This window comes from Malus domestica, chromosome 11 (assembly GCF_042453785.1).
Source record: "Malus domestica chromosome 11, GDT2T_hap1".
Classification (NCBI taxonomy): Eukaryota; Viridiplantae; Streptophyta; class Magnoliopsida; order Rosales; family Rosaceae; genus Malus; species Malus domestica.
In genome coordinates this window covers 2822651-2846081 of record NC_091671.1, presented here as the reverse complement: position 1 = coordinate 2846081, position 23431 = coordinate 2822651, and the positions used below count along the sequence as shown (strand labels likewise).

General features: G+C 36.1%; 3 protein-coding genes across 9 annotated transcripts in view; 2 read left to right on the top strand and 1 right to left on the bottom strand.

The window, feature by feature from the left end:
* LOC103447184 (uncharacterized) overlaps window positions 1-23431 on the top strand; it is a 39549-nt gene that overhangs the window by 3173 nt on the left and 12945 nt on the right. For 4 of the 5 annotated variants that reach the window (XM_070807466.1, XM_070807469.1, XM_070807468.1 and 1 more), the window contains one exon: window positions 216-466. The exons of the other annotated variant lie outside the window; for it this stretch is intronic. In XM_070807466.1, the coding sequence (XP_070663567.1) occupies window positions 216-319 (104 nt within the window). In that variant the 3' untranslated portion in view covers window positions 320-466. Of the gene's footprint in view, window positions 1-215; window positions 467-23431 lie in introns of those variants that run through there. 5 annotated transcript variants of the gene reach the window in all.
* Window positions 1917-3860, bottom strand: LOC103447182 (pre-rRNA-processing protein TSR2-like). The gene is made up of 4 exons (XM_070807476.1): window positions 3718-3860; window positions 3068-3160; window positions 2501-2614; window positions 1917-2279 (listed from the first exon to the last, which is right to left on the bottom strand). Exons 2-4 carry the CDS (start codon window positions 3110-3112, stop codon window positions 2094-2096), a joined length of 345 nt encoding a protein of 114 aa, XP_070663577.1. The 5' UTR covers window positions 3113-3160; window positions 3718-3860; the 3' UTR covers window positions 1917-2093.
* Window positions 10315-16144, top strand: LOC103412734 (serine/threonine-protein kinase 54-like). Of its 3 annotated transcripts, none has more exons than XM_070807471.1 (8): window positions 10315-10353; window positions 13354-13450; window positions 13697-13891; window positions 14465-14586; window positions 14801-15012; window positions 15107-15281; window positions 15413-15547; window positions 15713-16144. In XM_070807471.1, exons 3-8 carry the CDS (start codon window positions 13783-13785, stop codon window positions 15917-15919), a joined length of 960 nt encoding a protein of 319 aa, XP_070663572.1. In that variant the 5' UTR covers window positions 10315-10353; window positions 13354-13450; window positions 13697-13782; the 3' UTR covers window positions 15920-16144. The 3 variants fall into 3 exon arrangements, with proteins under 3 accessions (XP_070663572.1, XP_070663571.1, XP_070663573.1); XM_070807470.1 differs by having other exon boundaries at window positions 10335-10353; window positions 13600-13891; XM_070807472.1 differs by lacking the exon at window positions 10315-10353 and having other exon boundaries at window positions 13310-13450; window positions 15726-16068.

Genomic DNA, 23431 nt, shown 5'->3' with positions numbered 1-23431 from the left:
TCACTTACTTGGGTTTCAGAACATCTGAATTCAGTTTGAAAATATCTGGTAAGCTCAGACTTCGATCATTGTTAGTTACGAGCTTACCAGATATTTTCAATGTAGATGCTTATGCTTAAGGTTTATATAGGAACAAGAAGTTTTAATTCAGTAACTAATTATTTCACCGAATGTTTTTAGAGTTCTAACGCTCTCTCGCTCTCTGATTTGCACAGTTAAAATTGAATCGACTGGGGTATTGCCTCCCGAAGTCTTATTTACTGAAGCTGTGAAGATTCTGGAAGACAAGTGTGATCGTGTTATTTCTGATCTTTCTTGAAACTCTGGTTTTTGTGTAGAAAGAAAATGAGGCTAGAAAGAACAGTGAAACATCTAGTTTTGATAGCGTGTATGTTTATTGAGATCACGAATCCACGTCCCAATGTGAATTAAGATATTTCTTCATTTATGTGTTTTGATTTGCCCATCAGAGTATTCTATGGCTGCGGGAAATGATTTCTACACACTGTTTCTTCCTTTATGCACTTTTGTTAATATATAGCCCTTGATTCTCCCTTGTTTTATTCGATCCGAAGGCTAGAATTCAGTTCTCTATGACCCTCTCATATGACGGTGCGACTTTCCTCATAGCGCAATAAATCGAAGTTTTTGACCTAACCTAATTGTAAACCATTCCCTTCCCCAAAACTCACCAATTAGATTAATTCTAAGGGGTTATTGGTGTACAATTATAGGATAACACTGTTTGGGTTTTTACAAGTAAGGATCTACTCCCTCGTAACCGCAAACTATTGTCCGACACAAACAAAAACATCTCGTTGCAAAAGATGTTACACACATAATGTCAAATTCTACGCATTCAGCATCGACAGGTCATATATATCATATCTGATCATATTTGACCATTAGATGGTAAGTATATCAAAGGCACGTTTGGAAGTGTTTTTAAAATAACTAAAAGTGTTCTGGTGAAAATGGTTTGAAACCAATTCTTGGTAAATATGCAAATAAATCCTGAAAAACACTTGAAGTGCTTCCATCTAACCTCTTGGAACCAAAAAATATTTTCTATAAAAATGCTTTCAGTCATTTAAAAAAGCATTTTTAAACAAACCCTAAATAAATCCATGTACCATAGCCTAAGTCCCAAATTCTGATTTGTCAATGATTCCATGCATACAAGCGATTATGAAAAACTTGATTTATCTTACATATGAAGTTTGTGGGAAGGGTGATTGCAGCAACAAGCGGACATGTTTGTGAAAAGGTGTGAAAAGAGGTGAAGCATCAAATCTTTTTTGGAAACATAAAACGTTAGATGTTGGCTGTTGGGTATGTTTCGTAAGACATTGCCAGACAGTTTGCTGTTGGAGAGCACGAGAAGCCACTCTTTGTTCCGTCTTCAACTGTTTGCATTAATTACTTGTTTCTTTTCTCCAATCGAGATTCTCACTAGATCTCGTAGTCTTGAGACGACAAACCAAGTAATCTAAATTACTTATTTCAAATTTTACGACCTCCATTAGTCAATAATCTAGACTACTTATTTCAAATTTTACAACCCCATCCGGATCACACGGTTAGTCAACTCCAAACTGCGATATCATTCTCTGTTCTCCTCACTTTTTGTTATATCAAGTACAATTATTGCTGTTTCTTTTGCATGAAGCTCGCCTTTTATTTTTTTTACAAGACGATATTCTAAGTTAATCTTTGTCTAGAGAATACGGACTTGAACTTGATAGCAAAGCAGCAGGTACAACTGATCTAACACAAACCTCCTTCACTTCCATTCCGAGCATCATCGATGCAAACGAGAGTTTGTACATGCGGAGGTTAACATTTTTGTGCAAAGCAAGTAAAGATACACGAAGAATTATAAGATTGGAGGATTGTATACAGTGCTACGCTCAGAATGTACAAAAGTTGGGACCGTATATCGTATAAATGAAGTGATTATCCGTAGATTAATGGTGTATGATCCAACTTATACACATATTCACTCTACTTCAGAAAGTAAAACGGAAAAATTGTTGATCAGAAGGGAGGGGGCTCAAGCTAATTCCTTTTACCCCTATGTTTTCTAGGTCCGACTACCTCCCATCCATCTTCTGCTTCGGCCGCCGTCTTGGGCTTTGGCTCATTGCCTGATACGCGTGTACGGGATTTAAGTTTGAATGAGCCTCTGGTATGTCTACTATCATGTTCGAGGAATCATCATTTCCCATGCTATGATCTCTATCATCATTATCTTCATCGTCATCGTCATCATTTGCAACCTGGCATGAGTGACAAAGAGAATTAAGAGATTTTAGCAACGCATATCATTCAAACGTATCATCCTCACTCCGCCACTTATGGCTTTAGAGGAAAACTTTCAAGACAACATCCACAAGTACTTTTCAATACACCAAAATTTGGAAAAAGCACGCTGTCACAGGACATAAGAGAAGTTTAAATTAGAAAATTTAAAGGCAGAGGGTTTTAAATGGAGCTTTACCTCTCTAACATGCGGAAGAGCAACTTTTCGTTGATTGGCTTCCCTTAGGCTTTCAATCGAATTGAAATTACAATCTAAACATTCTTCATACATAATCATTAGCTTTTCAGCTACCTGTGTAAATCCAAAGAAAAAGAAACCGCAAACACCATAAAGATAGAAGCCATTACTAAAAGTAAAGGTTGCATCCCTACTCCCTAGTACCATCTACTTTATAGAAACAATAATGAACCGTAAATTGTCCGTCTAATGAAACATGTGAGCATATCTCCAATGGCTGGAGATGCAGATTCTTAGCTGCCAACTTAAATGTAGTTGATGCTAAAAGGTTTCAGTTTTTAAAAGTCGAATAGTCAGCCAAGTGCGGGTGGTCTGGAACACACAATTACAAACCTTTGCAATGGCGGCCTATCCAAAGCCACGTTGACGCAATCCATAAAGCAAGCAAATTACTTTCGAGTTTCCCACCACCAGAAGCATAACATATTAAATCTTCTTCATTTCATACCTCATCAACATACTATTAAGTGTTCTCCGAAAAGACGAAGTTAAGTATAAAAGTAATACCTCCTCAATGCTGCCATCCTCTGTCATAGTGTTGAGAGAAAGCATGGCTTCATTCAGCGTATCTTCCAAATCATCTATGTGAAGAGGCTCTGTCTGGGGAGAATGAACATGTAGTTGTGAGATTTCGTTACAACAACGACCGGTACAAATATTCACACCATTCGTTAATCATTCTGCTTGGCTAGAACGATAGAAATCTTCATCAAAAGACAGAGAAAATATTAGTAGCTCCGTATACAATTTGGTATGTTGAAAAATTGCTAATTTGACTATAACTACCAATTAGGTTCCACTCAATTATAGTTTTACTTAACGCATTGTATCATATTCCTACAAATAATTTATAAGACAAAGCAAGCCTCACCAAAACTGAACTAAAAATGCAAAATTTGATACGAAAAAAGAAGATTTCAGCACAAAATTGAAGTTTTTAGTGATGAAGGTTCTTACTTTCACTTACAAATTCCCTATTGAATCCTAATCCCAACCTCAGAAGAACAATTGTTCACAAAATATTACGAAAACACAAAAACTATATAATAATTCCCTAGAAAAAAAGCAGCAAATCAAAATTCAAGCTCAATTCTTTACAAACAATAAATGGAAAATCTGAAAGAGTCGAGCTAGAGGAGATGAGGGAATCAAAGTACCTGGAGAAGATATCGACGACGAGTTGCTCCGCTTTGCGGAGCGAGTCACGCCCGCCCTACTCCTTTTCAACTGCCAATTGGAGCGCCGACCACCGAGACAGAACCAATCCCACGCCTTCTTGGAGTACGGGCCCAGCCTCCTCCGATAGCTTTCTCTCAGGCTCCATTTTCGAAATCTCCGTCTGGTCAAAACCCTAACCCCAAACCTGAAAAGTGAAGAAGATGAGGTTTATAGGGGATTTGGATCATCTCCCGAGCAGGGTTCGAATCCTCCGACCAGGTAATAATGACCGTTGAATTTTGATCCAACGATTATAATTATTATAACTTTAGAGGAACCTCCTGTTTATAACCGTTGAATCAAAATTCAACTCTTGTTATTTGCTCAGAATGATTCGGACCCCTGCCCGGCAGAGGATCCAAATCCGTTTATAGGAAGGGGCTTGTTTGGTTTGCTGGACTGTTGTACTCTTGACTCGGTTTTAGGAGTGGGTAAGCTTACAATAACTTTTGAGAAATGTTAAGGGAAGTACTTTAAGGTGGTACTTTTTATGTACTCTCTGATTTATTATAGTTTAACGTCAATTTTTATATTGATATTAGTCAAAATTATGAAGTATTAGAAAATTCATAAAAAATTACACTTTTAAAAGAATTTCTTTAGCGTTTCTCTTTAATTTTTTTCAAGAATAATAAGAATCGAACCTCATTCCTAAGATCACGAACCTAAGACCACCAAACCTCGATATTAGGTGGTTATCAATATTGTAATTAAATATTTTAAGGGGCAATTGGGAGAAAAGATAATAAGCTTTTGTCGGTTACACATAATTTATCAAGCAGTGGGAAGACAAGAAGAAAAATGAGTTTTGCTAGGCATTAATTTATCAATTATTAGGCTGTTAGAGAATCTATACTATTAAGAGAATCCTTCTTGTCAACTTTTTTTTTCTTTTTTTTCTATTTTGTTCTCACTTTTAATACACACTATTGACAAAAAAAAAAGGGCAAAACAGTAATTTTGTACCTTTTGACAAAGAGTGTTACTAAGCCCACCCCATTGTCTTATTTCTACACTCACGTTATAATTCCATCCACCATAAATAAATAAGAAAAATAACATACTATCTTCCTACCTACCATTATCCCCAAAGTACCCTTCCAATTTCCACCCTTGACACCGTTCACCAGCACAGCTTACCCCTTCCCATAGCCATATTACTGACTGACGAGAAGCACATAAATTGACATCCATATTGCTTCTCTAACAAGTTCTCCCATCTATTTTTTATTTATTTAAATAATATTTTAATATAAGGAAAATGATTATATTTATATGATTGAAATAGAGGGAAGTAAAACAGTGACAACCCTTTTGCACTTTCTACCACCATCCCGACTATCCCCATGACTGACCATGGAGGCGATGCAACAATAGAACAAAGAGTCAGTCGCTAAACCAATCATAGAATCAAAGCCGAAAGAATAAGAAGTGAAATCTGTAGAGAAAGAAACTCAGTTGACATCCATATATGACTTGATGGATTCAATGTGTTTGGGATTTGTATTACGTACGACGGGCTTGACGAATACAAAGATCGATTCGTGATTCAATAATTTAGGATCCAATAAACATAAATTAAAATTTAAAAGGAATAAAGTGACGACGAGACGTTTGGGAATTGAGATTACGAGTTGCTGGGAGTGTGGGTGGAAGTGAACGATCTGATCTTGTTTTCCCTTGGTTCTTATTTGATATTTTACGTGAGGATAAATTGGTAATTAAAATTTTTAATAAAGTGTGGGTGTAGAAATAAGACAGAGGGGTGGTAATAGTAGCACTCTTGACAAAATAACAATCATATTCTTATTTTTCCTATTTTACCTTTTTTTTTTTTTGAGAAAATGACAATCATATACTTATTTTTCCTATTTTACCCTCATTTTTTATACACAATATTTACATAAGGAGGACAAAACAGTAATTATGTAATATTAAAAAAAATATGCACTTATTAAGATAAATTGTTCACACACACAAAGTGTGTGTTCTCTGCTAGTACTATTATTAAGAGAAGAGGCTTTGTCAACCTTTTATCAAAATGACAATCATATCCCCATTTTCCTATTTTACCCTTACTTTTGATACATAATATTTACATAAGAATGACAAAACAATAATTATGTTTCTTTTGAGAAAATGACAATCATATCCGGATTTTTCCTATTTTACCCCTCACTTTTGATACACAATATTTACAGTAGGAGGACAAAACAGTAATTATGTAATATTAAGAAAAAAAATATGCCCTTATTAAGATTGTCACATACTCTTTTTTTTAATTTTAAAAACTAATCACACTCCTTAATAAATAAAAACAAAAAATAAAATGAAATCGTTCACATACACAGAATGTGTGCTCATTTGCTAGTAAAGAGAAGACAAGAAAAGGAGTTGAGGTGGATCATTCAAGAAAGAAAAAGGAACGGCTTGGTGTTTTGTTTTGGCATTAATTTTTCAATATGGGGCTGATCATTATGGAGCATTGAAAAAAGGGAAGAATGGAAAAGCAATCATACATTTAAAGCACCAAAGAAGACAAGAAAAGAGCAAGAGCGGCAGAACAAACAAAAGAGTGGTGCGGCAAAGCAACCAATTTTTAAGGGTTTTTCTAAACTTAGTTTTCTTTTCATTTTATGAATTCAATAATATTTCAGGTTATGTTTCGGAATTAATTTCTTTTTGCTAGGGCTACGATGTAGCCTAACTGTAAAAAAACAAAAAAAAATCTGCTAGATGGCAGTGGGAGAGAGGTGACCCAATCAGAATAGAAAGCAAGCAGGGAAATGAGGGAGGGGATAGCCAATCAGAAAGAGGGAAATGAGGGGAAACGAGAGAAGGAGACCCGGCCACATACACCTCGACTCGCCGACCCCACCCGGCCATAACTCCTTCTTCCGACCACCATTGACGACGAGACCGGTGTCAAATTACTCCTCACTTCGAACCCAGTCGAGCCCTTACCTTAATTTCACCCATGGGTTACCATGTTTGACGAATGGAGCACGAGACCTTTGTAGCTCGTCGGGAACCCTAGAACGATAACCTCCCTTTCCGACAACAATCATGGTGGCGTTCCACATGGGGCTGGTAGCCCTTCCTTTCAGCAGTAAAACCCGACAAGAATCTCAATCATCAGACCTCCAAAGGGGAAACAACGAGGATCTTAAAATTCCAGCCACTCGGCATTTTCAAGGCATTTTCAGGCCACTTTCCAATTGAATTTGACTTTGGCCCAATTATGAAAATTGCTCCTCTAATTGAGATCTACAATTCTGTAAATTTTGGTAATTTTTGGAGTTAGGTGGATTTTTCCAACGAGTAGGGGCGGCCAGTCGCTGCGTACGGTGGCACGTGGGTCGAGACCCCACCTGACATTCCTAGGGTTATTTTGATGCCCCGGTTCCATATGTGACGTTCAATTGACGAAATCTCATCATATGAATATAGTTTTGATTGAGGCCGCCACTTGGTCAATATATGAATCAACGATCCAACTATTGGATCGTCACCAAACTTTAATATGTTATTATACATAATATTTGTGGATCTTAGGAACTTACGGATCGGGAATCCGACGTACGGATCTTCCCGAATTAGATTTCTAAGTTTGTAAATTCAAACGTCAACCGCCACTTAATTTTAGCAATTGATGGAGATCTGATCGTTGGATCATTCCAAAATTTTAAGATATAAGATTCTTGGAAAGTTACGGATCACAAATCTGTTAGGCGGAACTTCCGGATTAGATTACTAGGGTTGTGGACCTACACTTGACCTTGATTGACGGTTGACTTTTTAGTCAACTAGCCCGAATTATTCTAGCATGTCGTTTATCTTAGAGTGTTGTTGAGATTTCATGGAGCTTAATGGGCTCATTGTGATGACGTGTGTCTCGATTTATGTACTAGTGGCACCATATTGTGTTATACTTTTTTATTAAATGTGATCTCTATTGAATTGTTATTTTTATTTTTAGCCATCAATTTATGTATTAAATGTGATTCGTCCGTGGTTTAGAAACGTTTATGAAATATGGTTTGATTTGTATGATTGGAATGATGTGTATGATTGTTTTTATGACGATGTGAACCTAGAATCTTATTAGAAGTATTATGTAGAACTTTTATGCTTGTATGACAAGATAGTTAGTGGTCATGAGAAGTTGATAGTGCAAGTGCCTACGTTGTAAATCATAGGGATTAAGATAGGGGTAGATTGTGTGTTGAACTGATTGCACTGGGTAGCAATGGTATTTGGATGGTTCTGCTTGGTATATCCGCGATAGGGGACCGTACGTATTTCAGGGGTGATCATGCTTGGTATATCTGAGATGGGTGATCACAGCTTGCACGATTAGACTATGCTTATGGTCATGCTTGGTTTATCCGCAATGGGGGACCATATGCATTCTAGGGGTGATCATCGCGATAGATGATCACTACCTAGAGTTAGGACGTGGTCCTGCTTGGTATATCCGCAATAGGGACCACACGCTAAACTGTGCTTATGGTCCTACTTGGTTTATTCGCAATAAGGGACCATATGCATTCTACGGGTGATCATGCTTGATATATATGCAATAGGTGATCACTACCTAGAGTTAGTATGTGGTCTTGCTTGGTATATCCGTGATAGAGGACCACACGTTAGACTATGCCTATGGTCCTGCTTGGTTTATCCGTAATGAGGGACCATACACATTCTAGTGGTGATCATGCTTGATATATCCGCGATGGGTGGTAACTACCTAGAGCTATAAGGTATAGTCATGCTTGGTATATCCGCGATGAAGGACTGTTAGAAATGATCATGCTTGGTATATTCGCGATGGGTGATCACTGCCTGCACGTTTAGATAATGCCTATGGTTCTGCTTGGTATATCCATAATTGGGGACCATATGCATACTATGGGTGATGAGGATTATTTGTATTTGGTACATTTCGATAAGCGATCTTATTTTAGTTGGATTCCGTTGAGTGGTCCGAAATCCCTACTCTTGCTCTTTTCAATAAGGTTAGTCCGACCCTAATTCGAGTGAATAATAATTGCTCACAGTAGACGTTGTGTTTATAAATTAGATTTATCAGGTTATCAGTTGGAATCCAGGTAGGGAATCATGTAGAATTCTTTTATTATATTTTGTGAATTGGTATGTGATCTTATTGATTGGTTAACTTAGTGCAATGTTAATATTGTGCATCTTTGATTCATGAAATTGGTCAATTTAATTGATTGTGAAATTATGTTGGATATGATTGTTATTAATACGATTATATTAATTGATCACTGTGACTAAAGGATAATATTGTGCTTTATTGATTCTTTGATACATTCATGTTATGAATTACGGTTTTATGTTGAAACATAATGATTTACATGATGGATGGAGTGGAAATCTTGATTGTCATGTGGGTTCGTTATGTAGTTTGAATCGAACAATTCATGCTTGTCAAGTCTAAATAATTAATTGTGGAATGCCACGCTTTCCTATTAGAACATACTAGGATAAGTGTCAGAGTTTAGTGAACGATGAACTACGAAGGGCTTGATCCCTATTTAGGGTACGTAGGCAGTATAACGAGAATGTTAGATACAACCATAAAGCATAGGAAAAATTACTACGCATTTGAACCTTGAGTGGTGCTTTATTCATGGCCTAGAGGCGAGGTACGTTAGTTATAGGGGTACTTGGTGACATCACATGTCAATCCTGAATGTATGTCGGGATCAGGGTATGACACTAACTATGAATTCTTAATTTTTCAATTAAATTATTTATGAATTTTTCATTCAATTTGAATATTATTTTGCTGTGCTTGAGCTTGATTTTAATCTTGGTGATTGACCATCACTGTAGATTAAATTGAGTGTATGTAATGCGAGTTAACACATATATCATGCTATTAATTTGATTTTAGCATTCTGCAAATGATACCATGAATTTTTTGATGTAAATATCATACACTAGGTTTCATGCGGTCCTCTCTCTGGAAGGAAAATAAACCGTTGAAGCTTTCTCTCTCTCTAACGTTTTCCTTCCTGATAAAACTCTCTCTCTCTCTTTATCTTTCTATGTGACCCTTTTCATTCCCAATGAAATATTAAAAAAATAATTTTATGTCATCTATTTCATCTTATCATTTATTATACTACTCCCATCACTTTTTGTGCACTGCCCGTGAGTTTTTTCTTTGGTAATTTTAACGAAAAACCTACGGTATTATTCTTTTTAACGAAAAATTATATTTTTACATTAAAAAGTCAAACCTGATACTATTTATTTTAGACTTAATTTTGTCTTTATTATTAAAACTCAAAGTTTTCAAGCTATTTTCATTAGTTTTTTTTTTTCTAGTTCTAACTGCTCAGTGTAAGGCTTATATTGATGTAATTTAACCGTAATCATTCAAGGAAAGGAAAGAGAGATCCCTTTCATCTCCCTCAACAGTTGTGAGTGCTCATTTCCCTCTTCCTTTCCTTTCCGCTCTGTTAAGGCAAAGCCAAACCAAAAAAACCCTTTAAAGTTCTGATTTTTTGTGGAAGGGTTCTCTCTCTCTCTCTCAAGCCCAGGTATCTATCCTTTTTGGGTTTCCTTTTCTGTTCACCTTTAACTGGTCCTGTGTTTTGTTTGGTGATTTTTGCTTCTCTATTGCACTCTATCTTGTTTTTTAGCATCTGGGTCTTTTGGATCCGAAGTGTTGGGTCCCTGTTTGAGATCTGTATGAATCTCTTTACTTTGATTCATATCTTTTGCTATAGATTATGGGCTTTTTGTGTATTCATAGATAATTGATAGATACACAATTACATACATTCAGTTGAGTTTTTTTCTTTAGTCCCCATGGCTCTTTGATCCATGGCATTTTTTCTATTGAAAGTTTTGTGCTTTCATGGAAAAAGGATTGGCATTTTTGAGGTAGATAACTGTGACTCTTGTACTCTTGATTTAGTTTTGACCCATCACTTGTTGGGGTCTTTGATTGGTTTATAGCTTGATGCTTTTGGGTTGCATGCAACTCTCTGCTTTTATGCCAATTTCTTGAGTTCTCTAAGAGGGGTTTTACAGTTTTTGCTTACTGTTTGTGAAATGTTACATTCTGGTCTGCTGGAACAAAAATTTGACTTCTTTGTTTGTTGTTCGTTTGGAATAATTTAAGAGTGACTGTCTTTGTGGGTTTTGTAGTTTGAATCTAGGTTGTATAACTTGTGTTGATGGAGTAATGATTTCGATTGTCTTTTATTTTCGGGCTGAAATGTTGCTGCAAAATTTAGCGTCTAAAATAATTTAAAAAAATAATTTAAATCAAATTTCACTTTAATTTTATTTTACCTATGTATTTGTATGATTTATAATTACGTATTGAAATTAAATATTTTTATATTAAAATGTTATAAAAAATAAATTAGGATAATTTACATAAATTTTATTTTTGAAAAAATTACCGAAAAAAATTAGGCTTGAATTATTAGTTAATGATCTAGGGATAAAATTTTAAGCTATATGGATTGGAGAAGAAAAGAAATTTCACATCCTTTATGCCCTTGGAACTATCGTTTTGTCCTCTTTGGGTTCGTGGTGGTGGTGGGGATGGCGGTTCTATGGCGTGGGTGGTCTTGGCTTGGCAACCCCTTTTCCACCAATGTCGTTGACGTTATTTCTTGTCATTACAGCGACCAACTCCGGTCGGAGGAATCTCTCGTGGCCCTCGGTACTATTACGTTGGTTTGATTTGTGGTGGCATTCTGACGACTACGGTGGCTCTGGCTGGAACCCTTTCCTCCCCACCTTTCTCAGTTCGTCCTAGCTACAGCTAGCGTTGCACTTCTCCCAACATTTCTGCACGTGCCTTGGTTGCTCCCCACCCCTCTGCCAACTTACAGTTGCACCACCTATTTCTTTTGTTTTTTAGTTTAGTTTTATTACTGGTCCGTTGCTTCGGCCTTCATGTCACTTATGCGAATTTGTTTGTAGCCTTGCTGTCTTGCATAGGTTTTTGTGTCGCTTAGACGGTTTTGTAGCCTCGCTGTCTCGCGTAGGTTTTGGTGAGGGTTTCGTTGCTTGGTATGTCACGTGTCTGTGGGACATATCAACCTCGGGATTTCTCATTTTCTCATTTTAGTGGTGTGTTTTGTGTGATGTCCGTATAGGGGTTTTATAATCGTTTGTATTTATGCTTATTACCTTCAGATCAAGAAATTGATCACTGAAGTATATGTACCCATCTGACATCCTTATAAGTGGTTGGTTATGTTAATGAAATTCTATTGTTTCTCTCAAGAAAAAAAAAAAAAACCAAAAGATGATGAAAAGACTATTTAGTCTTCTATCACACAAAAAAATGATGGGCAATAATGTAATTTCACATATCCAAATTTTATTATTTTTTATTGAAGCCTCACCTACCTACAGATGATATTAAAATACCTCTAATATTAAAAAAAAATTAAAAAAAAACCAAAAACAAAAACCTCTCATTTCCCCACATTCTCTCTCTCTCTCTCCCTTCCTCCTTCTCATTTTCTAAAAATATGTGTTCATACACACAAACACACAAAGTGTGTAAATAAATCCTGTTTAGATAAACAAACCATTTCTGGGGCTTGTCCATGAAGTGCTCCTTTGTCTGGGCTTGTCCTTTAGGGTCTTTGGAACTGCTCGCACGTAAGTGTATAAACGAACTCATTAAAGAAACTCTATTAAAACAATTGAATTTGGAAAAACAATATGCGGATTCGAAATCAGCGCGTTGATGAAGGTCAACGTTGACCGGATAATGTCTACGGTTTGATCCAGTGTAGGTACAAATTTGTTAGGCCTAAGGACGGCGGATTCCTACCACCGTGAAGATTATCCCTCATAATGAAGGTCAACGTTGACCGGATAATGTCTACGGTTTGATCCAGTGTAGGTACAAATTTGTTAGGCCTAAGGACGGCGGATTCCTACCACCGTGAAGATTATCCCTCATAGACACAAGACAGCAGGGAGGTGATTCAAATGGTAATGGGACCTTGTAAATTTGCAATTTAATTTGAATTAATTACTAACTTGATGAAAGCCTTAACTAATTGCAAAAAAATATGAAATAAATATGGGTCTTTCTAGTTTTCCGAATTTCTTTTGGATTCAATAGTGGTAGCTGAGTGGAAAATGACATTGTTTGGGTCAAACAATTATAAAAAAAAAAAAAAAAAACTAATAAAAAGGGCTTGGAAATTTTGAGTTTTAATGATAAGGACAAAATAAAGGGTAAAATGAATAGTACCAGGATTGACTTTTTAGTGTAAAAGTTGGTGGATGCAGAAAGCTCATCCTTCTTCCCTTGTAGCTTGTAGAAAGCAATGGATTCTTTTCCACTCCCAAACAGTTTTAATATTTTCTTAATACGCAGACAAAATGACACAATCAAAGTCACAGGTTCCCACCTGCTCCAGAGAGTATTACAATTGTTTTGGCCTGACAAACCTCCACTTAAACATGGACCTGGTGGGAACCTGTGACTTTTGAACAAACGGGACTTGACCTCTGTTCCAATATTGTTTTTGGTTTAATTTGGTTAACTTCTTCAGGGGAGAACGAATTTAATGATTAAGTTGCTGCTGAGCTTGTACTGCCAACCATTTGCTAGTTGCTGCTGACCCATAAACTTCCTGCTCTAACCCTCGCGTAAGTTTTCCTATATATTACAGTCTTTGTTTGATTTTTCATTTTACGATTCTATCCACTCTTTCTGCCCAAAACTCTATTTGTCTGTACTTTTATTCTTCCTTTTTTTCCCACCCTGATTTTTTTCTCGATTTGGTGTGGTTCTTCAGCTCCAAGATTCTGGGGGGCCATTTATGTTTTTCCAATTCCTTTGTCAAAGTTTCAATCAAGTTTTCGGGGGTTTAAGAAATTATTTATGTTGTGAAGGAGTGAAAACTTGAGATTTGGCGGGATATCCAGTTGGAGAAGCACTTGAGTAGGAGTTGGGAGAGGGAGAGGGGGGTGAAGCAAAGATGGAAGAGTGGGAGATTGATTTGGGTAAGTTGGATATAAGACATGTTATTGTTCATGGAACCAATGGCACTGTGTACCGCGGTGCATATGACGGCCAAGATGTTGCAGGTACTTTGATTTCTCTGAAGGCTTCAATTCGAGTTCAGTGCTTTTTCGTTGTTGCTCTTTTGAGACTTTAAAAATAGTTTAGCGGTCAATGATTTTTACCAGAATTCAAATGGAATTGAGAAACTTTACATTTGGTTGAGTTGGTAGACGGTAAGCCATCATCTACAATTGTTTAGTATAGTTTATGGCTCGTTTGGGATTGCTGTAGAAAACAATTCTGCTCATAAGCACTTATGCTGGAAGTGCTGTTGCGATCCCAAACAGGCCATAAGTATTAACAGGAGGTGCCACAGCAATCGTGTATTAGATTGTTAATGAATCTATTGGGAATGGTTTTAGCATGCTGGACTCAAATTTCAAACTTCCATTGTTATTAGACTCGCGGGTTTACTTCATTGCAGAAAATAATACATGTGATTGTTTGCCTAGGTATAGGTACAAATTTACAAATACATAAATTTTTTGATTGAATGCAAGAAAGCTGTGTTATTTGATTGAATAATGACCCGTAGGTTATCCTGTATTTTTTTTGTCAATATTCTTCTCATTGTCTCTGTATTCTTGATATTTTAGTGAAGATATTGGCTTGGGGTGAGGACGGTATTGCCACAGCAGCTGAAACTGCTGCTCTTCGGGCGTCATTTCAGCAAGAGGTTGCTGTTTGGCATAAGCTTGACCACCCAAATATCCCAAAGGTAAATTTCTTGTATATTCTTCATCTCAGTTTGCATCATATAAAGTCATGATAGCTTCAGATGAAATTTTCGATACTGTTTGCTTTCCTAACAATATTTTGGTTTCTAGAATATTGTCAAAATGTCAATTTCCAGGTCTACGTGATGTTCATGCGCTGTTATCTTCTCCTGTGGTTGAGGTTTATCTATTTAAACTATAACCATTTTGTGACAGTTGGTCGGAGCTTCAATGGGAACTTCCAACCTTAAAATCCCTGTTAAAAACACATCAAATGATAGCCATAATTCTCCTCCTTCAAGAGCTTGTTGTGTTGTTGAGTTTGTTCCTGGTGGTGCTGAGACGCTAAAGAATTTTTTGATCAGGAATAGAAGAGGCAAACTTGCCTTTAAGGTTGTGATTCAACTTGCTTTGGATCTCTCCAAAGGGTGAGTTGGGTTCATTTATTGTGCTTGATTTAATTATGTTTTTTTGTTGGGTTTTAAACTAAAGGATTTGGTTCTCGGTGCTTCATTGTCTCAGTTTGAGCTATCTTCACTCAAAGAAAATTTTACACCGTGACGTCAAAACAGAAAATATGTTGGTTGATGCTCATACAACATTGAAATTTGTTGATTTTGGCGTTACTCGAATAGAAACTCGGAAATCAAGGGACATGACTTGGGAGACTAGTACCCCTGGATACATGGCCCCAGAGGTACTACTTATTTTTATTAATCATTGCCAAATCTAGTTCTAAACGAATTTGAAGTGAGTGACATTCTTTTATTTATAGATTCCGCCTTGCTGCAAATTGGATTAGAATTCTAACATCAAAGGTTTTTGTAGGTCCTTGATGGCAAGCCATACAACAGGAAATGCGATGTCTATAGTTTTGGTATTTGCTTATGGGAAATCTATTGCTGTGACATGCCTTATCCTAATCCAAGTTCTACTCATGTCTCATCTGCAGCAGTGCGACAGGTTTGTTTGTCGTTGCACATAATTATTTAATTTCACGTTGGTTTGAAGTAGTGAAACTGATGTAGCAAAACACTACTCCGGAAACCTGCCCCAGACATTGTCTTTGGCTTTTAAGTTATGTTGATCACCAAATATTAGTCCAAATACCTTATGCTTGGATGGCAGAATTTACAACCAGAAATCCCAAGGTGTTGTCCGAGCACATTGGCTAGCGTCATGCACAAATGTTGGGATGCAAACCCGGATAAACGCCCTGAAATGAAAGAGGTAGTGAAGCTGTTGTATGCAATAGATACGAGCAAGGGAGGCAGCATGATACCTGAAGACCAGTCTACCGGCTGTTTCTGTTTCAGCACACCTCGTGGTCCATGACCACCTTTGTTTCGTGTAATAGAGTTTTATAGATTGTGCAGTGCATATTAAAACCAGTTACCAGTGCAGTGCTAGACTGCAGGCGGTGGGCAGTCTTTGGATAATCATATCACATCCCTGAATCATGCACAAACAGCGTTTTTGAAAAATATTGTTTGTGGTTCCTTCTTCATTCTTATTGTAAACTGGTTTGGAAATCAAGTTTTTACTGCGATTGTGCTTTAATGTTTTGTTGCAACCAAGGTATAAAATATCGATGATATTGGAAATATCGGTAGTCCAAAAACACGAAAATATCGAGATATTATCAATATCGATAAAAATAATATGGAAACCACGGAAATTGTAAGAAAAATTTGGAAACTTTTATTGAAACTTTGCAGGATGTTTATTTAGTCAATTATCTATTAGTTTATCACAAAAAATTGGAAGGAAATGCATTGCATGATGGATTTAACTGATTTAAGTTGATTATATAGCGAGCTGTCATATGCAAATTTGTTTCTTGCAAAAAGAATTTAAAACAAAACCATATATATAAATATTTTGGCATATTTTCACAAAAACATAAATGATATGGTGGTCAAGGTGTTGAAGGGTAGCAGTTCCGTTGGTTTAAAATCTCAATCCATTAACCGAGTCCAAGTGTGCTTAAAACCCTCAACAACAACAACGTGTTACATGTCACTCTCATTACGCATCCAGATAAAATGCCAGTCCCAGATTTATCAGATCAAACTTTTTCCAAACTCCCAAAATGCCCCTACTGCACCTCCCATTCTCCCACCCCACCACCAAACAATCTCCGTCATTTCAGTCACAACCCAGGTCCTCTTTCGTCCACCCAAAATTCCCCCACCCGAGAGAGAAAAGAGAAAGAAATGGAGTTCAATTTCAACACCAACAGGGCAGAAGTGGAGCGCCGTGAAGCTATTGTCGGCGCATGACTTGCAGGAGACCAAGACCTTCGCGATCCGAGCCCGAGAGACTGACCCCAGGCTCGAGGCCACCGAGCAGATAATCGCCGTCGCCGACACTCTTCTCGCCGCTGAATCCCAGATCAACAACCAAAACCAGCAGCCCAACTAGTACGCTATTCTCCAACTTGCCCAGTACACTTAGAACCTCGAAATCGTCGCGACTCAATACCGCCGACTCGCTTTTCTGCTAAACCCCCACCGGAATCGCTTCCCTTACGCTGATTATGCCTTCTGGCTGGTCTTCGAGGCCTGGAACGTCTTCTCTAACCCCACCAAGAAGGCCATGTACGACCACGAGTTGAGCATGTTCAACTCGCCCCCATCCGGGTCGACTCAGAGGCAATATTATCGGTTCATCTCGCGATATTATCGGTAATATCGCGATAATATCAATAATATCGCGATATTTGGACGAAAACTCATTGGATAAGTGTTAAAATATCATTCTTTCCCAAAACCGATATTATCGGCAATATTTCGCCGATAATATCGGCATTTTAGACCATGGTTGCAACCCAAAAGAAAAATGTCTTGTTGTTTCATTCTGTTATTTTTACTGTCATAGTTTTATTCTGTTATTTTTACTGTCATAGTTTGGTAATATCTTGTGAAGCAGTTCTTTGCTAAACAGGACATTCTTTCTTTATTAAATAATAGATTGTGACCATTTAGTACTACGGTCTAGTGATATTCCTCTTCACTTGTAAGTGAGAGATCTTAGGTTCAATTCTCATCAAATGCGAATTTGAACCACATTATTGCTAGTCTATTGTGAGGTTAAGCCTACTCTCACCCTCTTAGTATAAATAATATCGTTTCTTCAAAAAAAATAAAATAAAGCTTTTTATATTAGCATCCCACAAAATGTTGAATGCATCCCATATTAAAATTTAATATTAAATTATTTATTTATCCTACTATGCAATGGCAATTTTGACCTTATTAGGTTAAAAAAAAAGGGGTAAAAGATTGTTTACTACCCTCATGTTTCGTGGTTTTCAAACATTTAGTACATCAAGTTTTTTTCGTCTCAGAGTCATACCTAAAGTGTAAATTTTGGGACAGTCTCATACATCCGTTAGTCAAACTGTTAAATCTGCCGTTAATTGTGACGTGGCACCCATGTGGACAATGACTAGGCGCCACATGTCATCCACGTTTTTTTTTCTTCTTCTTCTTTCTTCTTCTTTCTTCTTCTTCCTCCTTCTTCCTTCTTCTTCTTCTTCTTCTTCTTCTTCTTCTTCCTCCGACTGCAACTTTTTTTTTTCCTTCTTTCCTCCTTCTTCCTTCCCCTTCTTCTTCTTCTTCTTCTTCTTCCTCCGAATCTGGGGAAGATGAAGGTTTTATTTTTTCTTTCTTCTTCCTCCTTCTTCCTTCTCCTTCCTCCTTCTTCCTTCCTCTTCTTCTTCTTCTTCCACCGAATTTGGGTTGCAGATTCGATTTTTTTTTTCTTCTTTCTTCCTCCTCCTTCTTCCTTCTTCTTCTTCTTCTTCTTCTTCTTCTTCTTCTTCTTTTTCTTCCGACTGCAACTTTTTTTTTCTTCCTCCTTCTTCTCCTTCTTCCTTCCTCCTTCTTCCTCTTCTTCCTTCCTCTTTCTTCCTTCCCCTTCTTCTCCTTCTTCCTTCTTCTTCCTTCTTCTTCTTCTTCTTCTTCCTCCGAATCTGGGTCACATATTCGATTTTTCCTCTTCTTCCTTCCTCTTTCTTCCTTCCCCTTCTTCTCCTTCTTCTTCTTCTTCTTCTTCTTCTTCTTCTTCTTCTTCTTCCTCCTCCTCCTCCTCCTCCTCCTCCTCCTCCTCCTCCAACTGCAACTTTTTTTTTCTTCCTCTTTCTCCTTCTTTCTTCCTCCTTCTTCCATCCCCTTCTTCTCCTTCTTCCTTCTTCTTCATTCTCCTTCTTCTTCTTCTTCTTTTTCTTCTTCCTCCAAATTTGGGGAAGATGAAGGTTTTATTTTATTTTATTATTTTTTAAATATATATATATAATTATTTATTTATTTATTTTATAAATAATTTATTTTTAATTTCCACTTGGATGACGCGTGGCGCCCAATCATTGTCCACATGGGCGCCATGTCATAATTAACGGGAGACTTAACAGTTTGACTAACGGATGTATGAGACTATCCCAAAATTTACATTGTACGTATGATTCTGAGACGAAAAAAACTTGATGTAATAAATGTTGAAAACCATGAAACATGAGGGTAGTAAACAGTCTTTTACCCAAAAAAGAAAATTCTAAATACACCCAAAATCACTTTTAACGTATGATTTATCTTCTTCAACTATCAAAATTCCTCCGATTCTTCTTCTTCTTCTTCCTCCTCCTCCTCCTCCAACTGCAACTTTTTTTTTCTTCCTCTTTCTCCTTCTTTCTTCCTCCTTCTTCCATCCCCTTCTTCTCCTTCTTCCTTCTTCTTCATTCTCCTTCTTCTTCTTCTTCTTTTTCTTCTTCCTCCAAATTTGGGGAAGATGAAGGTTTTATTTTATTTTATTATTTTTTAAATATATATATATATAATTATTTATTTATTTATTTTATAAATAATTTATTTTTAATTTCCACTTGGATGACGTGTGGCGCCCAATCATTGTCCACATGGGTGCCATGTCATAATTAACGGGAGACTTAACAGTTTGACTAACGGATGTATGAGACTATCCCAAAATTTACACTGTACGTATGATTCTGAGACGAAAAAAACTTGATGTAATAAATGTTGAAAACCATGAAACATGAGGGTAGTAAACAGTCTTTTACCCAAAAAAGAAAATTCTAAATACACCCAAAATCACTTTTAACGTATGATTTATCTTCTTCAACTATCAAAATTCCTCCGACCCTCCATTGTTGAACAAAACCCTAACCAATGAAACTACAAACATGTTGATTGAGAAAAATTATTTTTGACAAATGAAACACAAAATTGATGTTTAAGAAGCTTCACATGAGGTAAGACTTCATATTTTTTTTTATTGTTTTAGTGATTTTGACGACATCAATAATTATTTAATCTTGCTTTTGTTGCGTTGTTCAAGCTTCTATGTTCATATTCATCTTTTAGGGATTACATGAAAAATTAAACACCTAAAATTACCACCAAAAATTAAAAACAGATAACATGGGTTTTAATGGTGGAAATGAAAACAACCCACATATGCCTTAAATCCTAGGGGGCATCTTTTGTCAAAATTCCAGTCGACATTTTTTGTCCAGATTAAAAGCTTTATAAGATTTGAGAAATGCGGGGTGTATAGAAAATGTAAGGTGTATATTGAGAATGTGAGGTATAAGGGTATTATGGGGAAGTATGTAGAGTGTATTAAGACAATTTTTCATTGAAAAAGTAAATGTGGGGTGTATGAAGTATGTGGGGTTTATTCAACAATTTATAAGGTAACAAGCCATAAAATAATAGATTGTGGATATGATGTGGATAAGCTATCGATAATATTAGTTGCCAGTACATAAATAGAAATATGTATCAATGTGTGTTATTGTACATATATCGACATTAACGCGGTAAAATCCGTCCATTAAAGAAGGATAGACGTCAGAAAACGAAGAGTCAATGGTCAGTCGTTTGTGGTGCAAAGCATACCTACCTAATGTTCCGCTAGAAATCCCAAAGGACACTTCCACTTGATAACATGTGTAGGGGCTTCAAGGATCTTGGATATGAAATAGGCTCCATTGTACGAGTATTTATCAAATATAGCTAAAAATTAATTCTTAATTTCAAAAATGTCACTTTTTATAAAGACTTTTAAATATGTTCAAAATTTCACTTAAATAGACGCAAATACTCTTAAATACTCTCAAATTTAACAATTAAATAAATTAAAGGCTTTTTAGCTACTGTCGCCTCAAGCTCTGGTCCAACTTCACATTCGCTTTTACACTCCACCACCACAACCCTATCCCCTTCGACCCCTTCATCACCAACATTGAGCGCCACCGCGGTTACCGCAAGTGGGAGCAGCAGAATTTCAATCATGCCTTCTATGCCTTTTTTTTTTTAACTAACATCATTTTTAGTTTTAAATATAAAAATAGTTTTTAAAGTTAATCCATATGTCATTATATGATTGTATTTGTGAGACTCACTTGGCGCCACATCATCACACTAACAGAGCAAGTGACAGATTTTTCATGAAAAAACTAAAATGATCACGATGGACAAATTCAAATAAAGACTAAAATGATTCACGATAGGCAAATTCAAGAACACTACTATTGATTATCATTAATTATTAAGGACCATATTAAGGAGTTATGCCAATGTCACAAATCATTTTGGGTAAAAAACCTTTAATTTATTTGATTGTTAAATTTGAGAGTATTTGTGTATATTTAAGTGGAATTTTTTATATATTTGAAAGATTTTATAAAAAGTGACATTTTTAAAATTAAAGGTTAATTTTTGGCTATATTTGATAAATACTCCCACTGTACTTGGTAGTTTTTTATTTAGGCCCTTGGACTCACCCTTGTACTTTCTTTGCCGAGACTTTTTAAAAGTGAGACTATGGTTTCTCTAACACCTCATGGTTTTGGCATAATGTTTTATAACGTTGACACGAGAATTGTTTCGCATTATAAGGTGGTGGAGAATCTATAAAGAGTCCTACTTTTGAAAGTCTCCTCAACATTTCTCTTGGGTTTAATCTTTCAGGGCTTCTTTAGTTTTTTGTTAATTTTTTGTGCCAATTGGAGTTGAAAATACAATCTCACCCCCTATTTTTAACTAACCTTTAACAGAAGTTCTATTTTTGAGCTAAATTTGTTGCCGGTCTTCATCATAAGAGTTTAATTCTTACTTTTTTTTATCATAAGAGTTAAGGAAAACTAATGAAAATGATTTGAAAACTTTGAGTTTTAACGATAAGGACAAAATAAAGGATAAAGTGAATAGTACCATGATTGACTTTTTAGTGTAAAAATATGATTTTTCGTTAAAGTAAACAGTACCGGGAGCTTTTCGTTAAAGTTCCGTAGGAATTATCATACAAATACCCTATGACTACGGGGTTGATTAATCTAATCTGGCCTAATTAAATAGTATATGTATAACTACAAGATGGTAAAGCATAATCTATGGTAAATTTGGTAAATCTGTCTCGGGAAGAAAAAGAGCCCTTGAGTTGTTTCAGACTCTACCGTTTAAAATTTGATTGTCTCTACATTTTTTTACATTGGACTACAAAAAATAACCAAACACCCTTGCAAAATAATATAATCAGTGTTGCAAGTAAAGTTGGGCAAATTATTCGTGGGTACGGATAATTGCGGTTATCCATTCATTTAAACTTGACGATTTTGATTATGGGTAACTGTTTATAGGTATAATCTTTTGCTCGTTAAATATAAATGGGTGATTATATGTATTACGCGCAGTTACAAACTGGTACACATTAAACCATTGCAATATTCATAAAATTAAAGTAAGTGGTCATCTACCACAGTGGTACATATATGAGTGTTCTCCTTACAATACGGCATGGGTTCGAACCCCATCAACTCCCTAATTTGACATCTAATTTAACAAATTTATCGTTTAACAAAAAAACAAAATACATAAAATTAAAAAAAAAAGAAATTAAAAACCCCAAAAACTATTTGACGAGACCTCTCCCATCGCCGCTCCTCTCTCTCATCCCCGCTGAAACATTTTTTCGGTTTGATGCACACTCCTAGTCGTCGATGATGTCGGTTCTTACCAAAATCATTAACGGCTCAGTAAGAATACCCACCTGAATAAGTCACATTTTGCTATAAACTATTCATTCTTTCTCGATCAAACAACTGGTTCCTCCTCAAACTTAATAGTTGGTCTAAACACTATGGAATAGGTATTAATCAAGGATATACCTAGCTAACTTATACAAAATATGACTAAAATACCCATGCACATATATCCTTGATTAATAATAGGGATTGAAAATATGTGGCATATTTACTAGGTAGCACAACAAACTTCTTCGTCTCTATATATAAAGCCAGCAATCCATTTTGGTATCACGGCTTCACAAAAAAACAATGAGACACAAATGTCCCCCAAACAAAAACATTCAAAACCAGCCCAAGGAATGCATAAAAAAATGCATGGGTAATTTTATCAAAAGCCTCACCTATATAAATATAAGTGGAAAAAGAGAAAAGAATAAATAAAAAAATGAAAGGATGAGTGAAAGTTGATGGAGTTCACATGAAGGAGAAAGGAAAATATAATAAAAAATAAGAAAAATCATGAAAGTTGGGTGATGGTGTCAGAAGGAAATGAAAAAAAAATGAAGTGGTTGAGCAGGAGTAGAAATCATGGGATAGTTATCGTAGTCGCAATTGTACAACTCTTTGAATTTACAAGAGCTATGACTTATTATGTAAAGTTGTAATTGTTATATCAAATCATCATAAAATCAGTTGTTTATTAAATAATATTTTCTTCATTTTTAAACACGTTCAAAACATCTTAAGAGGCGCTATGATAAACAAGGCCTTTCGCAGTTGCATGATCTTTGAATTTATAA